The sequence below is a fragment of the Oryctolagus cuniculus genome, chromosome X, assembly GCF_051225735.1.
Source record: "Oryctolagus cuniculus isolate XC-2025 breed Fujian yellow rabbit chromosome X, ASM5122573v1, whole genome shotgun sequence".
NCBI classification, from domain to species: Eukaryota; Metazoa; Chordata; class Mammalia; order Lagomorpha; family Leporidae; genus Oryctolagus; species Oryctolagus cuniculus.
The window spans coordinates 124,797,331-124,824,069 of NC_142888.1; the positions used below are offsets into that span (position 1 = coordinate 124,797,331).

The window sequence follows — 26,739 nt, forward strand, 5'->3', positions numbered from 1 at the left end:
CTGAGAAAAGGGAGAGGGGGACGAGAGAAAGGCTCCTTGGTAAAATTTGCAGTACATTGTCTTAGCACTTTGGAATGTCCCAGGTGCAAGGCTTTAGCGTGATAAACATTTTGCTAGCCTTTACAGTATTCTCTTTGTACTCAGGAGGAGAAAGTGGCAGAATGGAGGAGGTGGCTTTAGGAAGAGAGAGGCAGTTTTGGTTGCCCCAGAGGGGAAGGAGCAGGGCATCATGCAGAGGGGAGGGAGAGATGGGGATCTGGGGACAATCGGAGGGGTGCAGTTGTAGACAAAAGATTGAGGTGGAGTCTAGTGGTGGTATGAAGACCAAGACTTTTAGTTTGGAGAGGAGATCTCTGCCCATTAGGGGCATGGGGCATTGTGGTATCATGAGGAAGGCATGGGCCAGAGCTGAAGGTGCAGGGAAGGAGTGGGGCCGTTCTTGCTTTGATGGGGATGCCTGAGACTTCTTTAACAGAGATGTTGGAGTCTAGAGTATGGACTGAAAATGTTGTCAACAGAGAGAAAGAGGCCCCTGCATCTGGGACAAAAGAAACTATCTATCCAGCCAATGACTCAGTGTTATTTAGATGAGTCAGAAACTCCGACCTTGGTTGACGAATCTGGCCCTGTCACTAGAACATATTCTGTTGAGGAGTCAGGATGGAGGACGTCACCAGGGACACCAGGGCATCACTGAGGACTGTCCCATTGTCCACATGTGAGGCACGCTTTTGTCAGGGGCCTCAGATTGGGACAGTCTCTTCCCCAGTGTCATTTCTTGTTGCAGCAGAAGCAGGGAGCAGGAAGGGTCCTGCTTGTAGGTGTCAGATTGTCGGGGGTGGATGGATTTTGTTTTCATAAGGCTGAGACCAGAATGTTATATTTAGTTTTTCTGTCCTGGTCCTTTTGCTCTGCTTGCCTCACCCTCCCGGTTGTTATACCATAAAGGCCACATGTAGGAGCTCTTTTTTGGGGGGGAGGGGGTTGGGTCGTTTTTCTAGCTGCCAGAGTTTGCACGTGTTATCAGGTGCTGATTGAATGAACTGGATGTGAGGACACAGAATCCGGCTGGGGTGGTTACACCTAGGTTTGTGTATTTTTGGACTGCTTCAATAAGGTGGATTTTCATCAGGGCCCTGAGTAATTTTTCTGTCTCTGTCATAGTTGACATAGGCATGAGTTTTTCTGCATGCCTTCCAGGAGACGTGCTACCATAGGGTTAAGTCTCCATGTGCCTGACTCTCCCGGCTGATACGTCCAGTCTGGTTCAGTGCCTGGGGGAGCAGTGTCTGTCACTGGAAATGGCGAAGGGTCTCGTTCATGCAGGTAGTCTGCGTGAGTCCCACCTGAGCACCAGCTTCACTCCTTTCCGTCAGCAGTAAGTGCAGAGGTGAGTACATAATAGGCATCTCCCCATGTTAAAAGGTGTGCTTGGGAGAGGCAGGGGAACTCTTTCTTATATCAGCTGGGCTTACTGAAAACAAGCCTGACTTTCCCTCAGTCTTGCCCATGTCGGACAAAGAGAGGGGGACATGGACCCTGGTGGGCCCCTCTGGCCCTGCCACTTCCCTTAGGGGGAACGTGTGTGTTTGTCCGTGGCTGTGAGACTGAGTGAGGGGAGGGGTCCAGTGAGATGAGGGCATGTGGGGAGACTCCTAGAGGCACTGGGAGGCTAGCAGGTGGAGCCGGCTTGTGTGGTTGGCAGGGGGAGACCAGAGAAGGGAGAGGGGAGACAGGCATTGTGGAAGGGAGAGAGGAGACAGATGAGTCTGGCCTGGGGAGTGATCGGAGGATGTTTTATAATTGTAGAGGTGTTCATGGAGGGGGTGTAGGGAGTTTGGGAGGGAGCTTCTGGGAGAGGTTGGGAGGTCCAGGAGGGGGTTATCACAGGGGAGTTGAGGGGGTTGGGCAGTGCAGAGGGTGGGGGTTGGTAAGGAGGGGCTCATTAGCTGGATCAAATGCATCTAGATCAAGGAGTGAGGAGTTGGCTTTGGATTTTGAGGTGGGTCCAGGAGGAAAAGAGGGGGAACAGAGAGGTAGTCCATAGGAGGAACAGTCCTTACATTAAGAAGGTCAGTTGCAAAAGTTGAAGAAAGCCTGTAGGTAGGGGGGACAAATTGGCCCCTTGTGGTTGGAAACAGGGTGGGGTGTGGAGTGGGGCAGGGAGTAGTGGGAGAATAAAGAGAGGAGGGAACTTCAGATTACTTGCCATTCCATCTGAAGGTGTTACATAGGTTCCTAAATAAAGGATGTTTTGATTAAAGGTGCCAAATTCTGACCAGTAGTTACAGTTATCCAGTTTTTATTGAGGCCAAATTTGTAGACAAGTGTCATTTTGTGAGCCTGAAGGTCTCTGAGTGCCAGAGGCTTGAGTTCTTTAATGTTCAGGCCAAGGGCAATTCTTTTGGAATTTAAATTCAGGACCCCAGTGGTGTGAGGCAAAGAGAAAGGGGACTCCTGCCCCCAGGCCAAGTCTTCACTTGACACAAAGGCCTGAGGAACAGAGATGTGGTAGTGAAGTTTGTTAGGCTGTCACTGTGGGGAGCAACCGGACTAGACTGAGTTACTGGAATTAAGACTTATTCTATGCATCTGCTCTCCCACAATATGGCGCTGGGAGAGAAGTAAACAGCTTCCGCACAGCTGCCTCCAGTTCAACTAATAAACTGTAGGACTTGCTATTGATTGGAGGAGAGCAGCGTACTCGGCGTGTGGGCAGCCGAGTTGGGATTGGCGGAGGAGGACTATAAAGGAGGAGAGAGACGGCATGCACCAGGAACATCTATGGGGAACATCTAAGGGAACCCGTGCAGCCCCCGAGAGAACCGGCCGGCGGTGTGCCGCTCCCCTGCGGAAGTGGGGAATGTGGCCAGGGGGAACCGCCCTTCCACGGAGGTGGAAGGGATAGTAGCCAACCCGGGAAGAACCAGCAGCAAACCCGGGGAGGGCCGAGCAGACGAAAGAACAGCGCAGGGTCCTGTGTCGTTCCTCCACAAAGAGGGGGAGCGACATAATGGTGCCGTGACTCGGATATGAAGCCTAGGCAGGGCTTAGTGTCGCTCCTCCACGAAAATGGGGAGTGACAGTCACAAAACACACCAAACACCCCAAACACCGGAGTAAGGGACAAAGTTTATTGGGGAAAACTCAGGAGTAAGGGAAAGGGTTTATTGGGAAAAACCCAGCAGACCGGAGGGAAGGGGCGAAGAGGGAAAAAGGGAGAGAAGGAGAGTGTAAGAGAGAGACAGAGGAGAGGAGCTAGCGAGGAGAGAAGAGAAAGCAGAAAGAGAGGCGAGAGGAGGAGAGGACAGAAGAGAGCAGAGAGAAGAGAGCGAGAGAGCCACGTGTCAAAAGAGAGAGCACGCGTCTGGGAAGCGGGTCTAATATCCCTTTTCCAGGCGGCAGGCAGGGAAGTGGGAATAGTGAATCCCATTAGGGTGGGGGTGGAGCTTGACAACTGCAGTGTGGCCATGTGGCCACGTGGCTTCCAGCAATAGCGGTGGGGGCTAAAGCCTAGGATGGTGTCAGGGTATATATATCGCACCATAGATAAAACTGCACCATTTTCCTAACAAAGTTGGGTGTCCCCTCATTCAATTTGGGTCAGGCCAGAGCCATAGCCAGTAGGTGGATGATCCAGCTCCCTGGGATCTGGAAGACAATATCCTAGGGTACTTCCAGAATACGACTGGATAGAGGAGTTTACCTTACTGAACAAGGAACTGAGGCCGGAGTCTGGATGGAATTTGGTGGAAAGGCAAGAGGCCCGTGCTCTGGAATAGGAAAGGCAGGGAGAGAAGATGAAAATCTAAGGGGTAGATTTACACCGACTGCCAGTGAGCTCAGCAGGTAGCAGAGCTCCTGACTGCCTCAGTGGGGGCGGGCTAGAGGAGAGACAGAAAGGTTAGGGCCAAGGCAGCTCTGGGCTCCTAAGTGCAGTCAGAAATGAAAGAGAAAGGAGCATGACTCTGGGATACCCTGTCGGACAGTCAAGGTCTGGGGAAGTCTGAGCCCCACCAGAGAGAGTCACCCTGGTCAGAGGCTCTCAGTCATCCACCAGGTCATTTCCGGTCCTACGCATCCATGGTCATTCGAGGTGATAGGAAAGAGCCAGTAAAAGGCAGGCAGGGGTTTAGCGTCATGGGAGCGGATAAGCTGGGGGTTCCCCCAAATGTGCCAGTTACCACGAGTGCCAGAGGCTCAATTGTCACTTCATGGTCCTCACTCCAATTGCCACAGAAGGAAGAAGATATTTGGAGAGAGGGAGGGAGTTAAGACATGAAAAGACCCATTTCCTGTATGGGCCACCAAATGTTAGGTTTGGAATCACTTGGGGTTCTGGCCTTTTGTACCCCCAGAAAGGAGAGATGGAAAAAGGAAACAGAGACGGACCTCAATAGAGACAGGTCGCTTTATGAAGTAAAGAAGTTGGTGACAGTCTCCAAAGAGAATGCACAAAGGGCACATTTAGAGCTGAATTTTTATCTGGTTAAGCAGGGTATCTGCCTTTACCAGGGGGAGGTAGAAGGCAGCTGGTGGGAGAGTAGTGGCTCTTTGAAGCCCCTGGGAACTTTCATCTTACCTGTTTTAACAAGCTGCCCAGCGCAGTTGATCTGTTTGCCAGTTGTTTTGCAAGGAGTCTGGATGGTCTGGGTTGGCACCAAGGGTCTCAGCTAACCAAGGTAATGGGGCAGGGGGAGTGGCAGAAAGGGTCAGGGAAGGGCCACATGCTGTTTACTAAGAGCATCCAATAACACCTTTGCTGCTACCTGAAATCTGCTTTCCAAAAAAATCCAGTCTACAATTTTCAGTTCATCCTCCCACAAAGTCTCAGGATAGAAACACAATGTAGCCAGGCTCCTTGTGACAGTGTAGCGAAGGTGAACTTTAGTCTAATCCCCAGTAGAATCCTCACTTCTATCTGAAAGCATACCATCCTGGCTTTTCCTGTCCACATTTCTGCCTGCATTGTGGTTTTCTGAGCCCCCATCAGCACTGCCCATGTCACTCAGCTTGCGACACTCTAGGCTTTCTCTAGCCTGCTCCTCCAAACTCTCCCAACCTTTTCCAGTAAACCAACTCCGGAGACTCCTCCACATCTTCAGGTATAGTTCATAGTAATGACTCACTTCCTGGTACCAAAATGTTCTGTATTAGCCTGCCTTCATTAGCTTAACTAAAATACTGGAGAGAACTTCTTGGGAAAAAAATGGTTTATTTCAGCTTATACCTTTCAGAATCAGATGGTTCTATAGACTGGTATCTGTGGAGTCAAGGCAGGGGAAGAGGATCAATCACATCATGAGCCAGGAAACAGAGAAAGAGCAAGTAGGCTGAACTTGAACTCCAATAATCAGCACTGTGGTAAGAACCACCCTCCAAGGGCTAGCCCCCAATGACACAAAAAACTGACCAGACACACCTCTCATATGCCATAATTAGATTAGGTGTCTATCCTTAATCCATCAAACATTAAGACATCAGAGTTTAAACATCAGCCTGGGTATTGGGGAGATAAATTCTTCTCAACCCAGAAAGAGGGAATTTTAGTTATAGATTTATGCATAAACTTGATATTGATGATCTTTGCACAATTGTGTTCATTTACCAAAGCTAATCAAATTGTACAGTTAAAGAGAGGAACTTCATTTCCATAAAATGTTTCAACAAAGCTGTGAAAACAGGAATATTCCTTTAGTCCAATATCAGGTAAAAATAGAAAAGAGTGGAATTACTAACAGATGTAACAAATAGAAAACAGCTACCAAGTTGGTAGGTATTTATTCAGCATATCAATAATTAAATATAAATTATTCCTAAATCTGTATTTATGAAATACATGAAACTTACATAACAATTTTTAAAAAATATCTAAATTGTTAAAACATCCCAATGAAAAGAAAGATTATCTGTTGGGACACAGCATAAGACCTAACTAAAGGCTATATAGAAGATTTTTCCTTTAAATATAAAGGTGTAGATAATTTAAAAATAAAAGAATATAAATCTACTTGTATTTACTACTCATCCTTGCCTTCAAGGATCCTTCTTCTGTAAGGGAAATTATAGCAACACCTCTGCCAACTAGGAGAAGCTGGAAAATTTTCAGGACTGTCAGTAGTACTTAGCAGGAAGCTCAGCTTGTAACCCTTTTGGCTGTAAGAAAGGCAGAGTTACTCATCACTATACTTCACCCCTACCTGTCGGTGAAGGTGGAGCCTAGCAGAGAGCTGAGACTCTGCTCTCACTAGGCATCACTGAGATTTAAGAAGACAGTTTAAATCAGGCCTAGTGACATTTCACATTCTAACCTCCCTTGGTGTTAGTGGGGCCTATTGGAGAACCCAAATGAGACAATAGGAAGCAGGACCTGTCGGAACTCCACTTTCTCACTTCCTCTCCTCTGGTGTCAGCTGTGCTCAGAAGGAAGCTCAGTACCCTTGTCAAGCAGAAACAAAGGAGTGGGAGTCAACTTTCCATCCACCACCTCTCCTGGAACGGTAGGACCTGGCAGGGAGCTGATCTAACACTCCTACTTAGAGACGAGGTTAGTGGTGTGTGTTGATGCTCATTTTCACTGAGGATTATCAGCAGGGCTAGACAGAAATTTGAGCATCTGCCCTATCTTTCTATAATAAGATAGTGTGAGTCAACATTCTAATTTGTTCAGCATGGTATTTGATGGGCCCTTTCAATAACTGAATATAAACCAAATCAACAGATACACATATAAGGTGGATCAAATGTAAAGTTATGTAACAATAATATTCTTTTGCATTTTTAAATTTTATTCAAAAGAAATAGAGACAGGCAGAGAGAGCTCCTGTCTGTTGGATCACTCTCCAAATGCTCATATACCTGGGCCAGGGCCAGGACCAGAGCCAGGAGCTAGGAACTCAATCCAAGTCTCCCAAGTAGGTGGCAGGGACTCAATTACTTGAACCATAATCAGCTGTCTCCCAGAGGCTGCATTGGCAGGAAACTGGAATTGGAAGCTAGAGGCTCTTCAATGTGGGATATTAGCATCTTAACATGTGTCATAAGTGCCAATCCAAAACCCCATTCCCGGAAAATAATTTTAACTCAGTAATCAGCAATCTTTAATAATTACTAATTTGCTTTTTAAAATATCAATAAAAATATAGTAAACAAGTAAAATTATACAGATGAAAAATTCAATAACTGAAAAAACTTGCTGTGTGGATTCATGAAGATGTCAAGGAAAGAATCTGTGAACTTGATGACATATCAGTGGGATTTACCCAATATGAACAACAGAAAGAATATAAAGTTTTTTTAAAAAATAGAAATGTACTCTGCGACCTGTGGGACAGCAACAAAAGCATTAACTTTCACATTATCAGTCTTACAAGGACATTGGAGACAGAATGGGACTAAAACAATATTCAAAGAGATTGGGGCATACATCATCTTAAATGTACAGGAAAACATAAGCCTGCAGAATTAAGAGCTTGAGAGATGCCCAAATAGGATGAACAAAAGCATGCTAATATATATTATGATTTACATTTTCAAATTTATAGACAAACAGTCTTAAAGTAGATTGGCACACATGTTCTATTTGCTCAAGTATAGTTAGTGGGCCAGAGCCTGAGTGAAGAGAGGTAGCAAGAATATTTTAGGAATGTCAGTTTGAATTGATGAGCAGGAATTTGCTTATCAGCAAGTATGATGGATATCCCCTTTCTGATTGGTCAAGGAATGTAGAAGCCAGAGATTATTGATGAGTTACTGAATACAGAGTAAAATCCCAAAGAATTGCATTCCAGTATGGCTGGAGAATTTCACTGAGTTTTGAATTACTACATTTGTAAATATCAAGTGAATCTAAAGCAGAAGTTCAGGTGTTCAGTGTTACACATTTACAATAAGTATGAGCTAGTATTGATTAAAACATCGGGGGCTAGAATTTGACCTAGAAGTTAAGATCCCTAAATCCTGCATCGGAGTACCTAGGGTTAACGCCAGATCCACGCCTCAGCTGAGCTGCCTGCTGATTAAGACCCTGCGAGGCAGTGAGGAATGACTCCAGTGGTTTGGTCCCTGGCTCCCATGTAAGAGAGCTGGATTGAGTTCCTGGCTTTGTAGGCATTGTTGTCATTTGGGGAGTGAACTAGCAGATGGGAGATTCTCTCTTTCTCTTTCTCTTTCTCTCTTTCTCTCTCTCTCTCTCTCCTCTTTCCCTTCACTCAAAAAAATTAAAATTGCTTTAAAAACTCACATGCTGCATATTATGCTACAGAGATGGTCTCTTGCAGAAATGCATGGGACTGCTATAACAAAGAAATTTGAGTATAAAATTATTTACTAGAATCAAAGTGATACATGGCTATGAAGGAGTTTTATATTAAGTTTGGAGATATTTCTATTATAAAGTATCCATGTAGGGCTTAATATGTTATCCCTCTTAGTATTTTTTTTTGTTTGTTCTACTTAATACTTTTGGTTGAATACTGTAATCAATACACAATTCTTCTTAAGTGCTGAAACTTAACTGAAAAGTGATCACTGTTAAATATAAGAGTGGGAATAAGAGAGGGAAGAGATGTGCAATTTGGGACATGCTCAAGCTGACTCACCTCAAACAGTAGAGTTAGAAACATACCAGGGGATTCAAATTCAATCCCATCGAGGTGGCATGTACCAATGCCATCTCACTAGTCCCAGTGATCAATTTCTGTTCACAATTGATCGTAATGATAGGACTAAGAACCAAAGGGATCACATAAACAAGAATAGTGTCTGCAAATACTAGCTGATAGAATAAAAAAGGGAGAGAATGATCCAACATGGGAAGTGAGATACACAGCAGACCCATAGAATGGCAAATGTCCTAATAGCACTCTGGCCTCATAATCAGCCCTGAAGGCATGTGGATCCGGCTGAAATGCCCATGAGAGTATTTCAGGCATGGAAAGCCAAGACACTCTGGGGGGGAAAAAAACCTAAATGAAAGATCTCTGTGAGTAAGATCCCAGTGGAAATAATGCGTCATCAAAGAAGGAGGTACCTTTCTTTGAAGAGAGGAGAGAACTTCCACTTTGACCATGGCCTTGTCTAAAAATTATCAGAGTCAGTGAACTCAGGGGGCTTCCATAGCCTTGGCAGCTCATGACAAGAGCCTAGGGTGATTACTGATGCCATAAACAAGAGTGTCAATTTGTTAAGTCAACAACAGGAGTCACTGTGCACTTACTCCTCATGTAGGATCTCTGTCCTTAATGTGCTGTACATTGAGATTTAATGCTATAACTAGTACTCAAACAGTATTTTTCACTTTATGTTTCTGTATGGGAGCAAACTGTTGAAATCTTTACTTAATGTATGCTAAACTGATCTTCTGCATATAAAGAGAATCGAAAGTGAATCTTGATGTGAATGCAAGGGGAGAGGGAGTGGATAAGGGGAGGGTTGCGGGTTGGAGGGACGTTATGGGGGGGAAGCCATTGTAATCAATATTCTGTACTTTGGAAATTTATATTCATTAAACAAAAGTTAAAAAAAGTAAAAATAAATAAATATATTACATATGCTATACGACCATAGATGAATGTGGTGGTAGAATGGAAAAATGTTATGTACTTTGTTATAAAGCAGAACAGTCTTGTATAAAGAGTGAAATTGTCCTTCATATAGCACCATAGATACCAATTATTGGAATCCTAGATCCAGTATTTTTTACCTAGAAGACACATTGAACATCCATATTTATTTCATGAAGAAGAAACAAAAGCCAAAAGGGACTGTAATGATACACTAGAGGAAGAAAATAATATCAGGAGAAACCAACAAAATATGCCTGTGTTGATACAGAAATTAAAAACACCATTTAATCATAGAAAACTCCAACAACAGGTAGTGGGACCTGGGTAGAATGGCAATCCAAATATATGTTGCAAGAGACCCTAGAGGATCAGAGTGTGGCAGAACAGGTAAAGCTGCTGCTTGGGCATCATTTGAGGACCAGTTCACGTTCTGGCTGTTCTGCTTCCAATCCAGCTCCCTGCTAATGCACCAGGGAAAGCAGTGGACAATGGTCCAAGTGCTTGGGTCCCTGTCACCCATGTGAGAGATCTGTTTGGAATTTCTCACTCCTGGCTTCAGCCTGGCCCAGCCCAGGGCTGTTGAGACCATTTAAGAAGTGAACCGGTGATTGGAAGAAATCTTTCCCTCTCTGTCCTTCCTTCTCTCTCTGCCTTTCAGGTAAATAAATCAATCTTTAAAAAAGGAATTCCAAGAAAATTCAGATAGACAGCTCTTAATAAGAGACTATAAGGTCCTATTAAAAACATTCTTGTTCAACCAAGAAAGAATTCATTCTCTTATCACATAGAAAATAATTAAAAGATGAAGAAGGAAAAGGGTGATTTTCAAAAGAAGATTTTTTTTTTATTTTTATTTTTGACAGGAAGAGTTAGACAGCAAGAGAGAGAGAGAGAGTTATAGACAGTAAGAGACAGAGAAAAAGGTCTTCCTTGCGTTGGTTCACTCCCCTAATGGCCGCCACGGCTGACACTGTGCCAATCCGAAGCCAGGAGTCTAGTGCTTCCTCCTGGTTGCCCATGCGGGTGCAGGGCCCAAGCACTTGGGCCATCCTCCACTGCCCTCCGGGGCCACAGCAGAGAGCTGGACTGGAAGAGGAGGAACTGGGACTAGTACCTGTACCCCAAGTGGGACTAGAACCTGGGGTGCCGGCGCCACAGGTGGAGGATTAGCCAAGTGAGCCATAGCGCCAGCCAAAACGAGATATATTTTTATATAACTGGAAACATGTGCTTTGTCTTCAAGTACATTAAACCTTGATCCTGCAAGTACCCAAATTAGAAAGAAAGAAAAGGAAAAAAAACGGGATACAGACATGGATATTTTAATAAAAAGGATATATGTAGACTCTCCAAAAAGTTCATGGAATATATGTATTTAAAGAAATGATGCAAGGCTTTCAAAATGTTTTTGAACAAATATACCTTTTAATTCCATTTCCCAGGCTGTTTGAAGTACCCTCATATTGATAGAAAATGAGTACCTAAAAAGATATTCAACAACATCAACAATCAGGGAAATGAATATTAAAACTTCAGTAAGATATCACTACACATGCACCAGAATGACTTACAAAAGTAAATAAGTAAATTGGTAATACCAAATGATGGGAGAAGGCAGAGAAGCGATCACTCATAGATTGCCACTGGGAATGTAAAACTGGACCGGTATAGGGCCGTTTCTTACAAAATAAATATAATATTACTATTTGTCCAAGTGAAGTAGGCAGACATACAGGTTAAAATTGTTAGATTTGTGAACTAGCTGACCACGCCTTTGCCACGCCCCTGTGTGACCTCATGCCCCTACTTGATGCCTTTGCGATGCCCCTGTGTGGCCTCATTCCTCTACCTCGCCACACCTGGGTGCCCACCAGCCAATCAGGTTAATTAACCACTCCCCTTTGGAAGTGGGTTAAAAGCCGGGACACGATGTGGCCCGACCCCTGCTCTTCTTCCCTGGCCTCTTGTCAGGAGGGGGCCTGCTGTAGCCCCACACCTCCAGGGTGCATGGCCTTCAGGCCATGTGCTCTAGGCTTCCTGGCCCAGATACAGGCCTAGTTGCTCTTCCACATGGCTGGTTCCTGGTGCTCGGTATGAACCCCTATTCACCTCTCTCTCCTAAATAAAGCTCTCACTCTCCTATGCACCTTTCTCACTAAATAAAAGCTTAAAACATACCATGCTGCCTCATTTATCTGTGCCAGTATTTAGAATTCTCTAAATATTAGGCAAGAACCCTCTTGGGCTTATTAATATCGGGGATTTAGTAATAAGCCTGTGGTGAAATCGTAAGGCACCCCAAATTCTGGTAGCACATGTAGCATCCCAGATAGCATTTCTAGGGAACTCTAAAGGGCCACATTTCAGGGTAAATTTTAGGGGGTCTTGTCCTGTTTCACTAGCACTCGTGTTCTTGAGCATTTATCCCAGAGAAATAACACTAAACTTTGGGAAAACCTGTATAGGAAGGTCATAGAAACTTTATTTTTAGTTGTCTAGAATTGGAAACAACCAAGGTATCTGTGTTGGTTAATTAAATAACAACTTGCCTCTGAATTAAAGAATAGCTAGTGATGTCATAAGGCATTCTTTCTGGGTTTATTTGGTAGGGTATATCCAGAGAAGATTGGTGAATGAGGCAGTAGCTTGGGTGGGAAATATCCACCTACTATGTGCATAGGCACTATGCAATCTGCTTTATCCCTAAATAAAAGAGGGAAAGATGTATTTCCATTCTCTCTTCTGGTGTTGGGGCACTCTCCTGATCTTGAGCTTATACATTCGAAAAAAATGTGAAGATATTTAAACTCTGATGTATTATGATTGATAGATTAAAGCTGGCAGCTTGGTCTAATGTTGTCTGAGAGGTGGGTCTGGTAGGAAGTATGTAGGTCACTGGGGGCTTGCCCTTGGAAAATCGTTTTAATGAGAGGGTTGCTTATTTAAGCTGAATTTTGCATAGATTCTCTCTCTGCTTCCTTGCCGGTCTTATGATTGTTTCTCTCCTCCTGTTTGCCAGATGCCAGACCAATGGGATCCCTGACCCTGGACTGAAAACCTTCAACTGTCAGCTGAAACAAACCTCTTCCTTCCCGAGAAGCTCCTCTCAGGTGCTCTAGTTAAAATAACAAGAATATGACTAATACGATCGGCCTTACTTGGTTCTAAGGCTTTTGGGCTTGGACTGAGCCACGCTTCTGTCATCCCAGGGTGTCCAGCCTATAGACAGAATATTGTGGGGCATCTCAGCCAGCATAATTATGTGAGCCAATTACATGAAAAAGTCTCCTCTCATCTATTTATCTAGACTTTCAGTTCTTTCTTTCTGAGAACTCAGTGACCTTCATTAAATTAGACAACCTGTCATACCACCGTTCATAGAATACTACTGAATAATAAAACGAAAAATCCAAATATTGATACAAACAGCTGAAACTTGAATGAGTCTCAAGGGACCTATAGGGACTGACAAAAGCTTATGTCAAAATTTTACATGCTGAATTATTGCACTTATGTAATATTCTTGTAATGACAAAATTATAGAGGTGTACAATAAATTACTGGATTCTGGTTGTGGATGAGCAAAGGAAACAGCCATGGTTATAAGTGGGTAGAATGAAGTGTCCTTATGATGGAAACTTTTTGTATCTCGACTACAATGGTAGTCATGGAAAGTTTTAATGAGGTAGATGAATTATACCAGTATCAATTGCTGGATTGTGAAACTACTAAATTAATCTAAGACATTATTATTGGGAAAAACTGGGTACATAGTATAAGGCATCTGTATTTTTATAAATGCTTGTGGATCTACAGTTATCTGAAAGCATAATATTAAGCAAATTTTGAATGTTAATTCTCAATTCTAGTGGCTCATGTACTCGGGTCCCTGCCACCCATATAGGAGACCTGGATTGAGTTCTGGGCTTCTGGCTTCAACTTGGCACAGCCTTGGTTATTGTGGGCATTTGGGGAGTGAATCAACAAATGGAATATCTCTCCCTTCATTCTTTCTCTCTCTCTCATTCCCTCAATATTCTTGTCTTGTCCTCTCTCCTGTCTTCTTTTCTCCCTCTCTCTCTCCTTCTGTCACTCTGCCTTTCAAATAAATAAAATTTAAAAATTGATTTTTAAAAATAAATGTAATGTTATTGTACATAACATTGATTACTTCCAAAGTAATTATGCTGAGTGACAGAAGCCAAATAATAATAAGTTTATACTCTTATTCCATTTATGTAAATTTCTAGAAAAATATAAGCTAATGTGTAGAGACAGAAAGCAGATCAATGGGAGTTTGGGAATGGACAGAGTATGAGGAAGAAGTGCAAAGAAAGAATACAAAATGTTCTAAGGAAACTGTTTTGTTCTCATTTGTTCTTATTTTATTTTATTTTTTTTTTATCTTTTATTTAATGAATATAAATTTCCAAAGTACGTCTCATGGGTTACAATGGCTTTCCCCCCCATACCGTCCCTCCCACCCACCACCCTCCCCTTTCCCACTCCCTCTCCCCTTCCATTCACATCAAGATTCATTTTCGATTATCTTAGTATACAGAAGATCAGCTTATTATACCTTAAGTAAGGATTTCAACAGTTTGTTCCCACACAGAAACATAAAGTGAAAAATAATAGATGATTTTTTTTTAAATGATGATGAAATCAGATCAGACCTATTGTCATGTTTAATCCCAGTGAGAGTCAAGTTGGGAATTGATAGTTTCTTTTTTTTTTTTTTTTTTAACAGAAGATCAGTTTAGTGTACATTAAGTAAAGATTTCAACAGTTTGCACCCCCATAGAAACACAAAGTGAAATATACTGTTTGAGTACTCGTTATAGCATTAAGCCTCAGTGTACAGCACATTAAGGACAGAGATCCTACATGAGGAGTAAGTGCACAGTGACTCCTGTTGTTGACTTTACAAATTGACACTCCTGTTTATGGCATCAATAATCTCCCTATGCACCAGTCATGAGTTTCCAAGGCTATGGAAGCCCCTTGAGTTCTCTGACTCTTATCTTGTTTAGACAAGGTCATAGTCAAAGTGGAGGTTCTCTCCTCCCTTCAGAGAAAGGCACCTCCCTCTTTGAAGACCTGTTCTTTCCACTGGGATCTCACTCACAGAGATCTTTTTGCCAGAGTGTCTTGGCTTTCCATGCCTGAAATACTATCATGGGCTTTTCAGCCAGATCCGAGTGCCTTTAGGGCTGATTCTGAGGCCAGAGTGCTATTTAGGACATCCGCCATTCTATGAGTCTGCTGAGTATCTCACTTCCCATGTTGGATCACTCTCCCCTTTATTTATTCTATCGGTTAGTGTTAGCAGATACTAGACTTGTTTATGTGCTCCCTTTGACTCTTAGTCCTTTCATTATGATCAATTGTGAACTGAAATTGATCACTTGGAATAGTGAGATGGCATTGGCACATGCCACCTTGATGGGATTGAATTGGAATCCCCTAGTATGTTTCCAACTCTACCAATTGGGGCAAGTCAGCCCGAGCATGCCCCAAATTATACATCTCTTCCCTCTCTTATACCCACTTTTATGTTTAACAGGGATCACATTTCAGTTAATTTTCAACACTTAAGAATAACTGTGTGATAATTACAGAATTAAACCAGTCATATTAAGTAGAACAGACAAAAAAAAATACTATGAGGGATAATGTATTAAGTTGTCCATTAGCAGTCAGGGCTATGCTGATCAAGTCACCATTTCTCATAGTGTCCATTTCACTTCAGGAGGTTTCCTTTTTGGTGTTCAGTCAGTTGTCACCGATCAGGGAGAACATATGGTATTTGTCCCTTTGGGACTGGCTTACTTCACTCAGCATGATGTGTTCCAGATTCCTCCATTTTGTTGCAAATGACTGGATTTCGTTGTTTCTTACTGCGGTATAGTATTCTAAAGAATACATATCCCATAATTTCTTTATCCAGTCTACCATTGATGGGCATTTAGGTTGGTTCCAGGTCTTGGCTATTGTGAATTGTGCTGCAATAAACATTAGGGTGCAGACCGCTTTTTTCTTTATCAATTTAAACTCCTTTGGGTAAATTCCAAGGAGTGGGATGGCTGGGTCGAACGGTAGGGTTATATTCAGGTTTCTGAGGAATCTCCAGACTGATTTCCATAGTGGCTTGACCAGTTTGCATTCCCACCAACAGTGGGTTAGTGTCCCTTTTTCCCCACATCCTCGCCAGCATCTGTTGTTGGTAGATTTCTGTATGTGAGCCATTCTAACCGGGGTGAGGTGAAACCTCATTGTGCTTTTGATTTGCATTTCCCTGATTGCTAGTGACCTTGAACATTTTTTCATGTGCCTGTTGGCCATTTGGATTTCCTCTTTTGAAAAATATCTATTGAAGTCCTTGGCCCATCTCTTAAGTGGGTTGTTGGTTTTGTTTTTGTGGAGTTTCTTGATCTCTTTGTAGATTCTGGTTATTAACCCTTTATCTGTTGCATAGTTTGCAAATATTTTTTCCCATTCTGTCGGTTGTCTCTTCACTCTCCTGTTTCTTTTGCAGTAAAGAAACTTCTCAATTTGATGCAATCCCAATAGTTGATTTTGGCTTTGACTGTGTGTGCCTCCCGGGTCTTTTCCAGAAATTCTTTGCCTGTGCCAATATCTTGAAGGGTTTCTCCAATGTTCTCTAATAACTTAATGGTGTCAGGACGTAGATTTAGGTCTTTAATCCACGTTGAGTGGATTTTTGTGTAAGGTGTAAGGTAGGGGTCTTGCTTCATGCTTCTGCACGTGGAAATCCAGGAATTAGTTTTAGATCCTTGATCAAATAGAAGTTGGCTGTAGATGTTTGGGTTGATTTCTGGTGTTTCAATTCTGTTCCATTGGTCTATCCATCTGTTTCTGTACCAGTACCATGCTGTTTTGATTACAACTGCCCTGTAGTATGTCCTGAAATCTGGTATTGTGATGCCTCCGGCTTTGTTTTTGTTGTACAAGATTGCTTTAGCTATTCGAGGTCTCTTGTGCCTCCATATGAATTTCAGCATCATTTTTTCTAGATCTGCGAAGAATGTCTTTGGTATCTTGATTGGGATTGCATTGAATCTATAAATTGCTTTTGGGAGAATGGACATTTTGATGATGTTGATTCTTCCAATCCATGAGCATGGAAGATTTTTCCATTTTTTGGTATCCTCTTCTATTTCTTTCTTTAAGGTTTTGTAATTTTCATCGTAGAGATCTTTAACGTCCTTGGTTAAGTTTATTCCAAGGTATTTGATTGTTTTTGTAGCTATTGTGAATGGGATTGATCTTAGCAGTTCTTTCTCAGTCATGGCATTACTTGTGTATACAAAGGCTGTTGATTTTTGTGCATTGATTTTATATCCTGCCACTTTGCCAAACTCCTCTATGAGTTCCAATAGTCTCTTAGTAGAGTTCTTTGGATCCTCTAAGTACAGAATCATATCGTCTGCAAAGAGGGATAGTTTGACTTCTTCCTTCTTGATTTGTATTCCTTTGATTTCTTTTTCTTGTCTGATGGCTCTGGCTAAAACTTCCAGAACTATGTTAAATAGCAGTGGTGAGAGTGGGCATCCCTGCCTGGTGCCAGATTTCAGTGGAAATGCTTCCAACTTTTCCCCATTCAATAGGATGCTGGCTGTGGGTTTTTTATAAATTGCTTTGATTATATTGAGGAATGTTCCTTCTATACCCAATTTGCTTAGAGTTTTCATCATGAAAGGGTGTTGAATTTTATCAAATGCTTTCTCTGCATCAATTGAGATAATCATATGGTTTTTCTTCTGCAGTCTGTTAATGTGGTGAATCACATTGATTGATTTGCGAATGTTGAACCATCCCTGCATACCAGGGATGAATCCCACTTGGTCTGGGTGGATGATTTTCCTGATGTGTTGTTGTATTCTATTGGCCAGAATTTTATTGAGGATTTTTGCATCTATGTTCATCAGGGATATTGGTCTGTAATTTTCTTTCAGTGCTGCATCTTTCTCTGGCTTAGGGATTAAGGTGATGCTGGCTTCATAGAAAGAATTTGGGAGGATTCCCTCTTCTTCGATTGTTCTGAATAGTTTGAGAAGAAATGGGATTAGTTCTTCTTTAAATGTCTGGTAGAATTCAGCAGTGAATCCATCTGGTCCTGGGCTTTTCTTTGTTGGGAGGGCCTTTATTACTGTTTCAATTTCTGTTTCAGTTATGGGTCTATTTAGGTTTTCGATGTCTTCATGGTTCAATTTTGGTAGATTGCATGTGTCCAGGAATCTATCCATTTCTGATAGGTTTTCCTGTTTGCTGGCATACAGGTCCTTGTAGTAATTTCTGATGATTCTTTTTATTTCTGTGGTGTCTGTTGTTACGTTTCCTTTTTCATCTCTGATTTTATTGATTTGGGTCTTTTCTCTTCTTTTTTTAGTTAGTTGGGCCAATGGGGTGTCAATTTTGTTTATTTTTTCAAAAAACCAGCTTCTCGCTTGGCTGATTTTTTGTAATGTTTTTTTGGATTCAATCCTGTTAATTTCTTCTCTGGTTTTAATTATTTCTCTTCTCCTACTAGATTTGGGTTTGGTTTGCTGCAGTTTTTCTAGGTCCTTGAGGTGCGCTGAAAGCTCATTTATTTGGTACCTTTCCAATTTCTTGATATAGGCACCTATTGCTATAAATTTGCCTCTCAATACTGCTTTTGCTGTATCCCATAAGTTTTGATATGTTGTGTTGTTGTCTTCATTTACTTCCAGAAAGTTTTTGATTTCTCTTTTGATTTCTTGAATGACCCAGTGTTCATTCAGGAGCATGTTGTTCAGTCTCCATGTGTTTGCATACTTTCTGGGGTTTCCTGAGTTGCTAATTTCCAGCTTCATCCCGCTGTGGTCTGAGAAGCTGCATGGTATGATTCTAATTCTTTTAAATTTGCTGAGACTTGCTTTATGGCCTAGTATGTGATCAATCCTAGAGAAGGTTCCATGCGCTGCTGAGAAGAATGTGAAGTCTGTAGATGTAGGGTTGAAAGTTCTGTAGATATCTGTTAGATCCATTTGGGCAATAGTGTCAATTAAATCTGCTGTTTCCTTGTTGATCTTCTGTCTGGATGATCTGTCTATTTCTGAGAGTGGAGTATTGAAGTCCCCCAGTACTATTGTATTGGAATCTAAATCTCCCTTTAAGTCCCTTAACATATCTTTTAAATAGACCGGTGCCCTGTAATTAGGTGCATATACATTTATAATAGTTACATCTTCCTGTTGAATTGAACCCTTAATCATTATATAGTGTCCCTCTTTGTCTCTCTTAACAGTTTTTGTATTAAAGTTTATTTTGTCTGATATTAATATGGCTACACCTGCTTTTTTTTGGTTTCTGTTGGCATGGAATATCTTTTTCCAACCTTTCACTTTCAGTCTGCATGCCTCTTTGTTAGAGAGATGTGTTTCTTGTAGGCAACAAATAGTTGGGTTGTGTTCTGTGAGCCAGTCAGCTAAACGGTGTCTTTTAACTGAAGAATTCAGACCATTAATGTTCAATGTGACAATTGATACGTAGTGACTTTGCCCTGCCATTTTCCCGGAAATATTTTCTAGTATATGCTTTGAGCTTCCCATGCTCTTTTACTGGTAGGTGTTCTTCCTTTCCCTTCTTTCATATTGATGGCCGTGTTTCTGTGTTTCTGAGTGTAGCACATCTTTAAGTATCTTTTGCAGGGCCGGACGAGTGGCCACAAAGTCTTTCAATTTCTGTTTGCTATGAAAGGTCTTTATTTCACCTTCATTCACAAATGAGAGCTTGGCAGGATATAATATTCTGGGCTGGCAATTTTTCTCTCTTAGCACCTGTGCTATGTCTCGCCATTCCCTCCTAGCTTGTAGGGTTTCTGATGAGAAGTCAGCTGTGAGTCTGATTGGAGATCCTCTGAGAGTAATCTGACGTTTCTCTCTTGCACATTTTAGGATCTTTTCTTTATGTTTCACTGTGGTAAGTTTAATTACCACGTGTCGTGGTGAGGATCTCTTTTGGTCATGTTTATTGGGGGTTCTATGAGCTTCCTGTACTAGGATATCTCTGTCCTTCTCCAAACCTGGAAAGTTCTCTGCTAGTATCTCACTAAAAAGGCCTTCCAATCCTTTCTCTCTCTCCATGCCTTCAGGAACTCCTAGAACTCGAATGTTGGTTTTTTTAATAGTATCCTGTAGATTCCCAACAATATTTTTCAGGTTTCTAATTTCCTCTTCTTTTCTTTGGTTTGATTGTATGTTTTCCTGTGCTCTATCTTCTAAGTCCGATATTCTCTCTTCTGCTTCACCCATTCTGTTTTTAAGGCTTTCTAATGTGTTTGTCATTTGATCTATTGAGCTCTTCATTTCATTTTGATTTCTCTTGACTATTACACTTTCCTGTTCTACTAGTTTCTGAGTTTCATTTTGACTCTTCCTTAAAATTTCATTTTCACGAGAAAGATTTTCAATCTTGTCCATTAAGGATTTCTGTAGTTCAAGGATTTGCTTTTGAAAACTTCTAAATGTTCTTATCATAAATTTTTTGAAATCCGTATCTTGCATTTCTTCTATCTCATCATCTTCATACTCTTGGCTTGGGGTGTTTTGCTTATTTGGAGGCATCATAGTGTCATCGTTGATCTTGCTCCCTCTATTTCTGTGTTTGTTACTCGGCATAGTTAATTCTTCTTGCGTCACTGTGCGCTTTTTTTTTTTCTTTTTTTTTTTTTTTTTTTTTTATACTGTGTCCGTGTTAAGTGGACTGCCTGCTGTTGGAGGAGCCTTGGAGGCTTGAGATGGGTGCGGCCTGAGAGCTCTGCCTGGTTCTTCCAGGTTAAGGGTGTGCAAAGGTGACACCCTCAGGTTATGTGTGGTAAATCTCTCTCTTTTTATTTATTTATTTATTTTATTTATTCAGGGGGTAAGTAACACTGCAGGGCAGGGCTGTGCAGAATTGATGGTATTTAGCTTCCAGTCTTTGGCTCCTCTGGACTCCCACTGGGTTGCCTAGGCTACTGAATTGTAGTGACTCAGTTCCTTAACTCTCCCCCACTGATATGTAAATCCAAAGAGGAGGCCTGCTCTTTGTCTCTTGGGAATTCTTCAAGTCTGGCAGCCTTGTAACCTTTGCAAGGTTAGGGGGAAGAGAAACCCCGAAGCTTTTTTTTTTCCTTCTTTCCGGTAGTGAGTTTGCTGCACTTTCCGGCCCCCCTCTAGATTCTGACCCCCGTTTCCCCACCAATGTCTCGGGTTATTGAGCTCACCTCCCCTTCCAGCGCCGATGTGTGGACTCGGAGCCCTGAGCGTCTCAAGTCTCCCCGCTGTTTTCTGTGTGGCGTGCACTCTCCTTGGAGCACTGTCGCGCAGACCCTGGGGCTTCTGCGGCTGGGTCCCGCGACTTTGCTTCCGTGCGGTGGGCGACCTTGTTCTCCCAGTAGTTCGTCCGATTCACGCCTGCTCCATTCAGAAGGGTTTCCCCTGCAATTTTTGTTTGGTTCTATTTTCTGCGGCTACCGTAACTCCCCTTTTATTAAACTAAATTTTCCCGGACTATCGGTGCGCGCCCTCACTATTCCGCCATCTTGGCTCCGCCTCATTTGTTCTTATTTTAATTGAAGTGATGGTTTGTCAGCTTTGTGTGCTCTTTTGTGTATGTGTGTGTGTATACACACACATATATAGCCATACCTAATTATATTGCACATTTTAAATACATATACTTTATAAACCTCTATAAAACAAAACCAACAGAAGGAAGATAGCTTTCTCTGTGTCACTCCCTTTAGTTCCCCCTGCCTTTCAAAAAATAAAGGTATCTTTATAAAAGAAGCCAGACAAATTAGTTATTTTAAGAAAGAATGTGCCTCCCAATAATGATGTAACTTATGTGTTGAATACACATTTTCAGGCACACCTATTGAGTTCAGTGGTTGGGATGCTGTTTGGGAGGCCCACATCTCATATTGGAGAGCCTGGTTTCAAGTCTAGCCCTACTCCTGATTCCAATTTCTTGCTAATGTGAAGCCTGAGGTAGTAGGCAATAGCTCAATACTTGGGTCCCTGTCACCCACTTAAGAGATATGGATTGAGTTCCTGGCTTCTGACGTTGACTTGGCTGAACCCTAGTCATTGTAGGCATTTGGGAAGCTCTCTCCTTCTCCTTCTTCTGTTTCTCTGCCTTTAAAATAAGTAAGATTTTTACAAAGGAAGAGCACATTTTCATTAACATTCCTGAAATACCAATTGTCAGAAAAACAACATAGCATCATCTTCTTATATGGGGCATTTTGTATAAAATCATGACAGTAAAACATGAGAGAATTTAAAGCAAACCAGAAAGCCTGCCAAAGGTAAAATTTAGTCAAATAATAAATTATCCAACTAATTTAATGTTTTCTGAATTGTTCTGTTGTGTTAAATATTGAACAATTAAAGAATAAATTTCAATTGTAAAGATATAGTTAAATTTCAGCAAAATATTTGGTTTAGATAAAGTGGAAATTGAAATTCTCCAACAAATATTTACACCTTGCCAGTTGCACTTTATTTGACTGATTTGGGCATTAATGTAAACATACCTGAAGTGCACTACAAGCAATGCCATAGCTTCACGCACTTATTTGGGAAAGGAACAGTAGTTATGGTTCTGTAACAATAGAACAGGAAATACTGTACATTAATTTGCTCATATAATACAATAATTCTTAAAGGACAAGTGTTTAAAATGTGCTGTTTTACACCTTATATACAGAAACATGCACAACTTACTGACCACAGACATCTTGTAGAAATTAGACCAGCAAAAAATGTTTTGAGAAAGAAAATTGGTCTAAGAAACTGAACAAAAAATGTACATATTTTGTGATTCCATTTTCATAAATCTGTAGAAAATGGAAACTAATTGACAGTGACTATAAATAAGTGATTGTCTGGGAGTGGGGATATGGTGAGGGGGCAAGAGAGAAGAATTTTCAAGGAGCATGCTATGGTTCCACTATGATTTATCCCCTCCAGAATTTGTGTTAAGGCCTAGTCCCAAATGTAGCAGTGATGAGAAAAGGTGGGACCTTTAAAAAGTTAAGCCTAGTGGGTGGTGATTCATTCACACTCATCATCACAAAGGCATTCAATCTGATTTCTTAGAGTCTCACTAGAGTGGATTAATTCCCATGAAAGAATTATTCGTGGATTTATTTGAAAGGGAGAGGTAGAAGAGAGGAGAGGAGAGGAAAGATACCTTGCATCTGCTGGTTTATTCCCCCAGTCTCTGCAGACTTGGGCCATCTTCCACTGCATTCCTAGGCACATTAGCAGGGAGCTGGATCTGAAGTGGAGCAGCTGGGACTCCAGTGATATTCTAACGTGGGATGTTGGTGTGGGAAGCAGTGGCTGAACCTGCTGTGCCACAATGTGGGCCCTCACCCCTACCATCTCTCCGGCACATGCTTCCTTCTTGTGATGCCAGAAGCCATATTATGATATAGCCAGAGGTTCTTACCTGAGGTCTATGTCCAATCTTGGACTCACAGCCTCCATAACTGTGAGCTAAATCAAACTCTTTTTATTTTTATAGAATAAGCAGTGACAGGTATTTTGTTATATTAATATAAGGGAGGCTAAGACACAGAATGAGGAAACGTTAGGGTATAAAATATTCAGTCTCACAAATGGTGATTGAATAAGTGTATGCATATGATAAAACTTAGTAAACTATAGGTTTTAAAAGCACCTATAGTTTATCATATGTCGAGAAAATTTCAATCTAGCCACTTAAAAGTGATATTCTATTCAAGGATTAAGACATTGCCAAAAGTAAAAATAAAATTTATTTGAAAGTGAAGTATGTTGTTTTAAAATTATGAGGACAATGATACTCTTTATAGCTTACACACAAGATGGATAATTCCTGGTGTATATTCACTCCAAGTCTCTTTTTAAAATTTATATTTGTCATGGCCAGCTCTGTTGAATATTGAGTTAATCCTTACATATGATGCTAGCATCCCAAATGAGTGCCTGTTCAAATCCTGGATGCTCTACTTCCAAAAACAGATCATGGCCAATGTGCTAGGTAAAGGAGTAAAACATAGCCCAGGTGGCTTGGGTCCTGCAAACCAACTGGGAGACTCAGAGTTTCAGATACTAAGTTTCATTCCAGCATAGCACAACTCATTGTGGCCACTGGGGGAGTGAACAAGTCCATGAGCAATGTCTCTCTCTCCCATTCTCTCTCAGTCTTGTTGTCTCTTTCTCTCTTTAACTCGGCATTTAAAATAGAACAATATCATTAAAGGATTGCATTTACCTGTTTGCATTTTATTTGAAAGGCAGAAAGACATATAGAACCAGAAATAGTGAGTTTCTATCTACTGGTTCACACATAAGTGGCTACAAAGACCAGGGCTTGTCAAGACCAAAGACAGGAGTAGGAACTTAGTCTAGGTCTCTCACATGGATAACACAAGTACAACTACACAAAACATCACCTGCTACCTCCCTGGGTAAAAAACAGCAGCAAGCTGGAAATGTCAACATAGCCAGAAACCAAATACAAGCACTCCAAAATGGGATGGAGGCATCTCAAGCAGTGTCTTGCAGCTCCAAACACCTTCCCCCACACGCTATTTGTAGGTGGACTAATTATTGTGGGATTTGTGGCTCGCAGTCACCATTATACTAGTTCTTGGCAACTTTTGATATGGTGGCCATTTTTGCCCTTATAAGGACATTCAGCAGTGTACAGCAGCAGTGGGCGGGTGTAATAAGCACCACTGTGAGGTCACTGGCTTGCAGGTGGTTATGTTGCCTATTTGGGGCATGGGAATACTGCCCTTGCACTACAACTTGAATGGGTTCTGGATTCATACATCGGGAAGTAATGCCTTTTACCCTCTGTTAAAATATACACAGAGACACTGAGTTCTTCGCTTCCCTGCTTTTGGATAAAAGGCAACAGGAAGTTTGGGCTGGTGTCCTTGCATAGCAGCATAAGCTGCTATTTCTGATGCCAGCATTCCCTACGAGCACCATTTCAAGAACACTGTTCTTCAAATCCATTGCCCACTATGGTGCCGGGGAAAGCATAGAAGTTGGCCCAAGTTGTTAGGCCCCTGCCACCCACATGGGAAACCTTAATGGTGTTCCCAGATCCTGGTTTTGGCCTGACCCAACCCTGGCTGTTGCTGCCATTCAGAGAGTAGCAATTCTCTCCTTCTGTCTGTGACTCTGCTTTTCAAATAAATAAATAAATATTTTTAACAATTTACATTTACTCCATTTTATTTGTAAGGCAGATAGACTTATAGATAGAGAAACTAGGAGATCCACCATCCTCTTGTTCACTCCCCAAATGACTCTAGCAACCAGTGAAGGCCAAGGCCTTAGCCAGGAATATGGAACTCATTCTGAACCTCTGCAATGGATAATTGAGGCATAGCTACTGAAACTATCACCTGCTACCTCCTAGGGTGCACATTAGTGGGAAACTGGAAAGAGGAGCATTGCCAGAACTCAATCTAAGTCATTTGGATATGGATTGGAGTCTTCTCAACAGGTGTCTCATCCAAAGTACCAAACTTCTGCCCCCACTCCACAATTCATAAATCGCCTAATCAGTGTGGATTTTGTGGCTTCTATTCACAAGTACAATAGTCCTTGGGTACTGGTGGCAACTTTTAATATGATGGCCATTTTTGCCCTTATATGGGCATTCAGCAGTGTACAACACATGGTTGGGTGGGTGTAACAAGTACCACTGTGAGGTAGGTGGGCCTTTTGGTGAGCATTACCTAATTTGGGCATGGGGATATACATGTGCACTGCACATCATATGGGTTCCAGAAATGGATCAATACTGGTAGATTTTGATGTCTAAGCCACTTCTTCATATCCCCAGCATTTACCTCAACCTCATTCCCCTTACAAAGCACCTATATTGCTTTGTGGTGTCTGTGGAACTCCTTTTAGCCATGTTTGGCTGCAGTGTGCCTGGCTGGACAATAAAAAATGAAGGGTGGGGCCACTCATTGTCTGGGAAGTGTATATATAGGACAATCATAAACTGCAGTAGACTGACTACCTTCAATATGGGTAAAGTGGTACAGAAGGCACAGGAGTCTGGTGTGAATATGAAACAGCCAACAGCAAGTACAAAACCAAAGGTGAAGACCCCATATCAGTCTAAATCCAGAGGTGTTGGCAAGGTGAGATTACCATAACTAAGCTCCCCCCACTTTCCCCACTGATATTTTCTCCCTCAATCTCCCTCAACATTCTTGCTGTTTCCTTGCCTGGCAAAATCCCCCTCCCCAGTCTACACGCTCTCGTGAAACCCTTACCCACGCATACCTCATCTTTAATCAATGCCCTTCTGACTTCTCTGTTGTCATTTAAGGGCCTGAAGACCACAGGAAAGGCAAAAAGACCACTTCAGGGGACTCCAAATAAGAAAGTTCGTGAGAAGACCAGCACTCCTGTGAAGAAAACTAAGAAGACCAAAGGAACAACACTATTTGGCCATTATCATCGACTGAATGAAAAGCTCAATAAAAGTGACCCCAAGGAAGAAAAAAAGAATGTGGAGAACTCTACAGTTTCAAGTGATGGCCAGGGTAACTGAGAAATATTTGCTAATGTTACGTGGCCAATCATGTAAACACTGAATTTTTCACCAATGTGATGGTGATATGGTGATACAAATAAAAAGAAACCTGATGTGAAAGATTCATTTCTTGTGAGTTTTGTGATGGTGGGGGAGGAATGAAGGGAAGAATCAGGTGTGTGACAAGGGAGGGAAATGGTCCTGAATGGGTTAGCATCATACCAACAGGTCCACCGTTAGGCAGACATGGAAGTAAAGGACTGAGTGAGGATGGAGCTTTGAACATAAGGTTCTTCCTGTTTTTGTAATTATATTTATTAGAGAGAGAGAGAGAGAGAGAAAGAGAAATCACATGCGTGTGTGCCAGGTCAAAGCCAGGAGTCTGAAACACCTTCCAGGTCTCCCACATGGGTGGCAGGGGCTGAATTACTTGAGTCGTATTCCACTGCTTTCCCAGGCACATTACCAGGGAGCTGGATTGGAAGTAGAACAACTGGGAGTGAAACTGATACTCAAGTGGGATACCAGCAGTACCCAAGGACTAATGTAATAGTTAATGGAAGCCACAAATCCCACAGTGATTACT

The 26,739-nt window shown here is 41.9% G+C and overlaps 1 protein-coding gene across 5 annotated transcripts in view; it reads left to right on the forward strand.

The window, feature by feature from the left end:
• The window catches only part of LOC127487101 (uncharacterized), a 211,949-nt gene extending 185,687 nt beyond the window's left edge, over positions 1-26,262 (forward strand). For 2 of the 5 annotated variants that reach the window (XR_016228336.1, XR_016228331.1), the window contains one exon: positions 25,947-26,061. Coding sequence is in view for 1 of the 5 variants with exons in the window: in XM_051831604.3 (XP_051687564.2) it covers positions 25,420-25,755; positions 25,947-26,171 (561 nt within the window). In the remaining 4 variants the exon portion in view is untranslated. Of the gene's footprint in view, positions 1-12,585; positions 13,674-25,031; positions 25,756-25,946 lie in introns of those variants that run through there. The other 3 variants (XR_016228329.1, XM_051831604.3, XR_016228334.1) reach the window with 3 other exon arrangements.
• Positions 26,263-26,739: the final 477 nt, after the last annotated feature.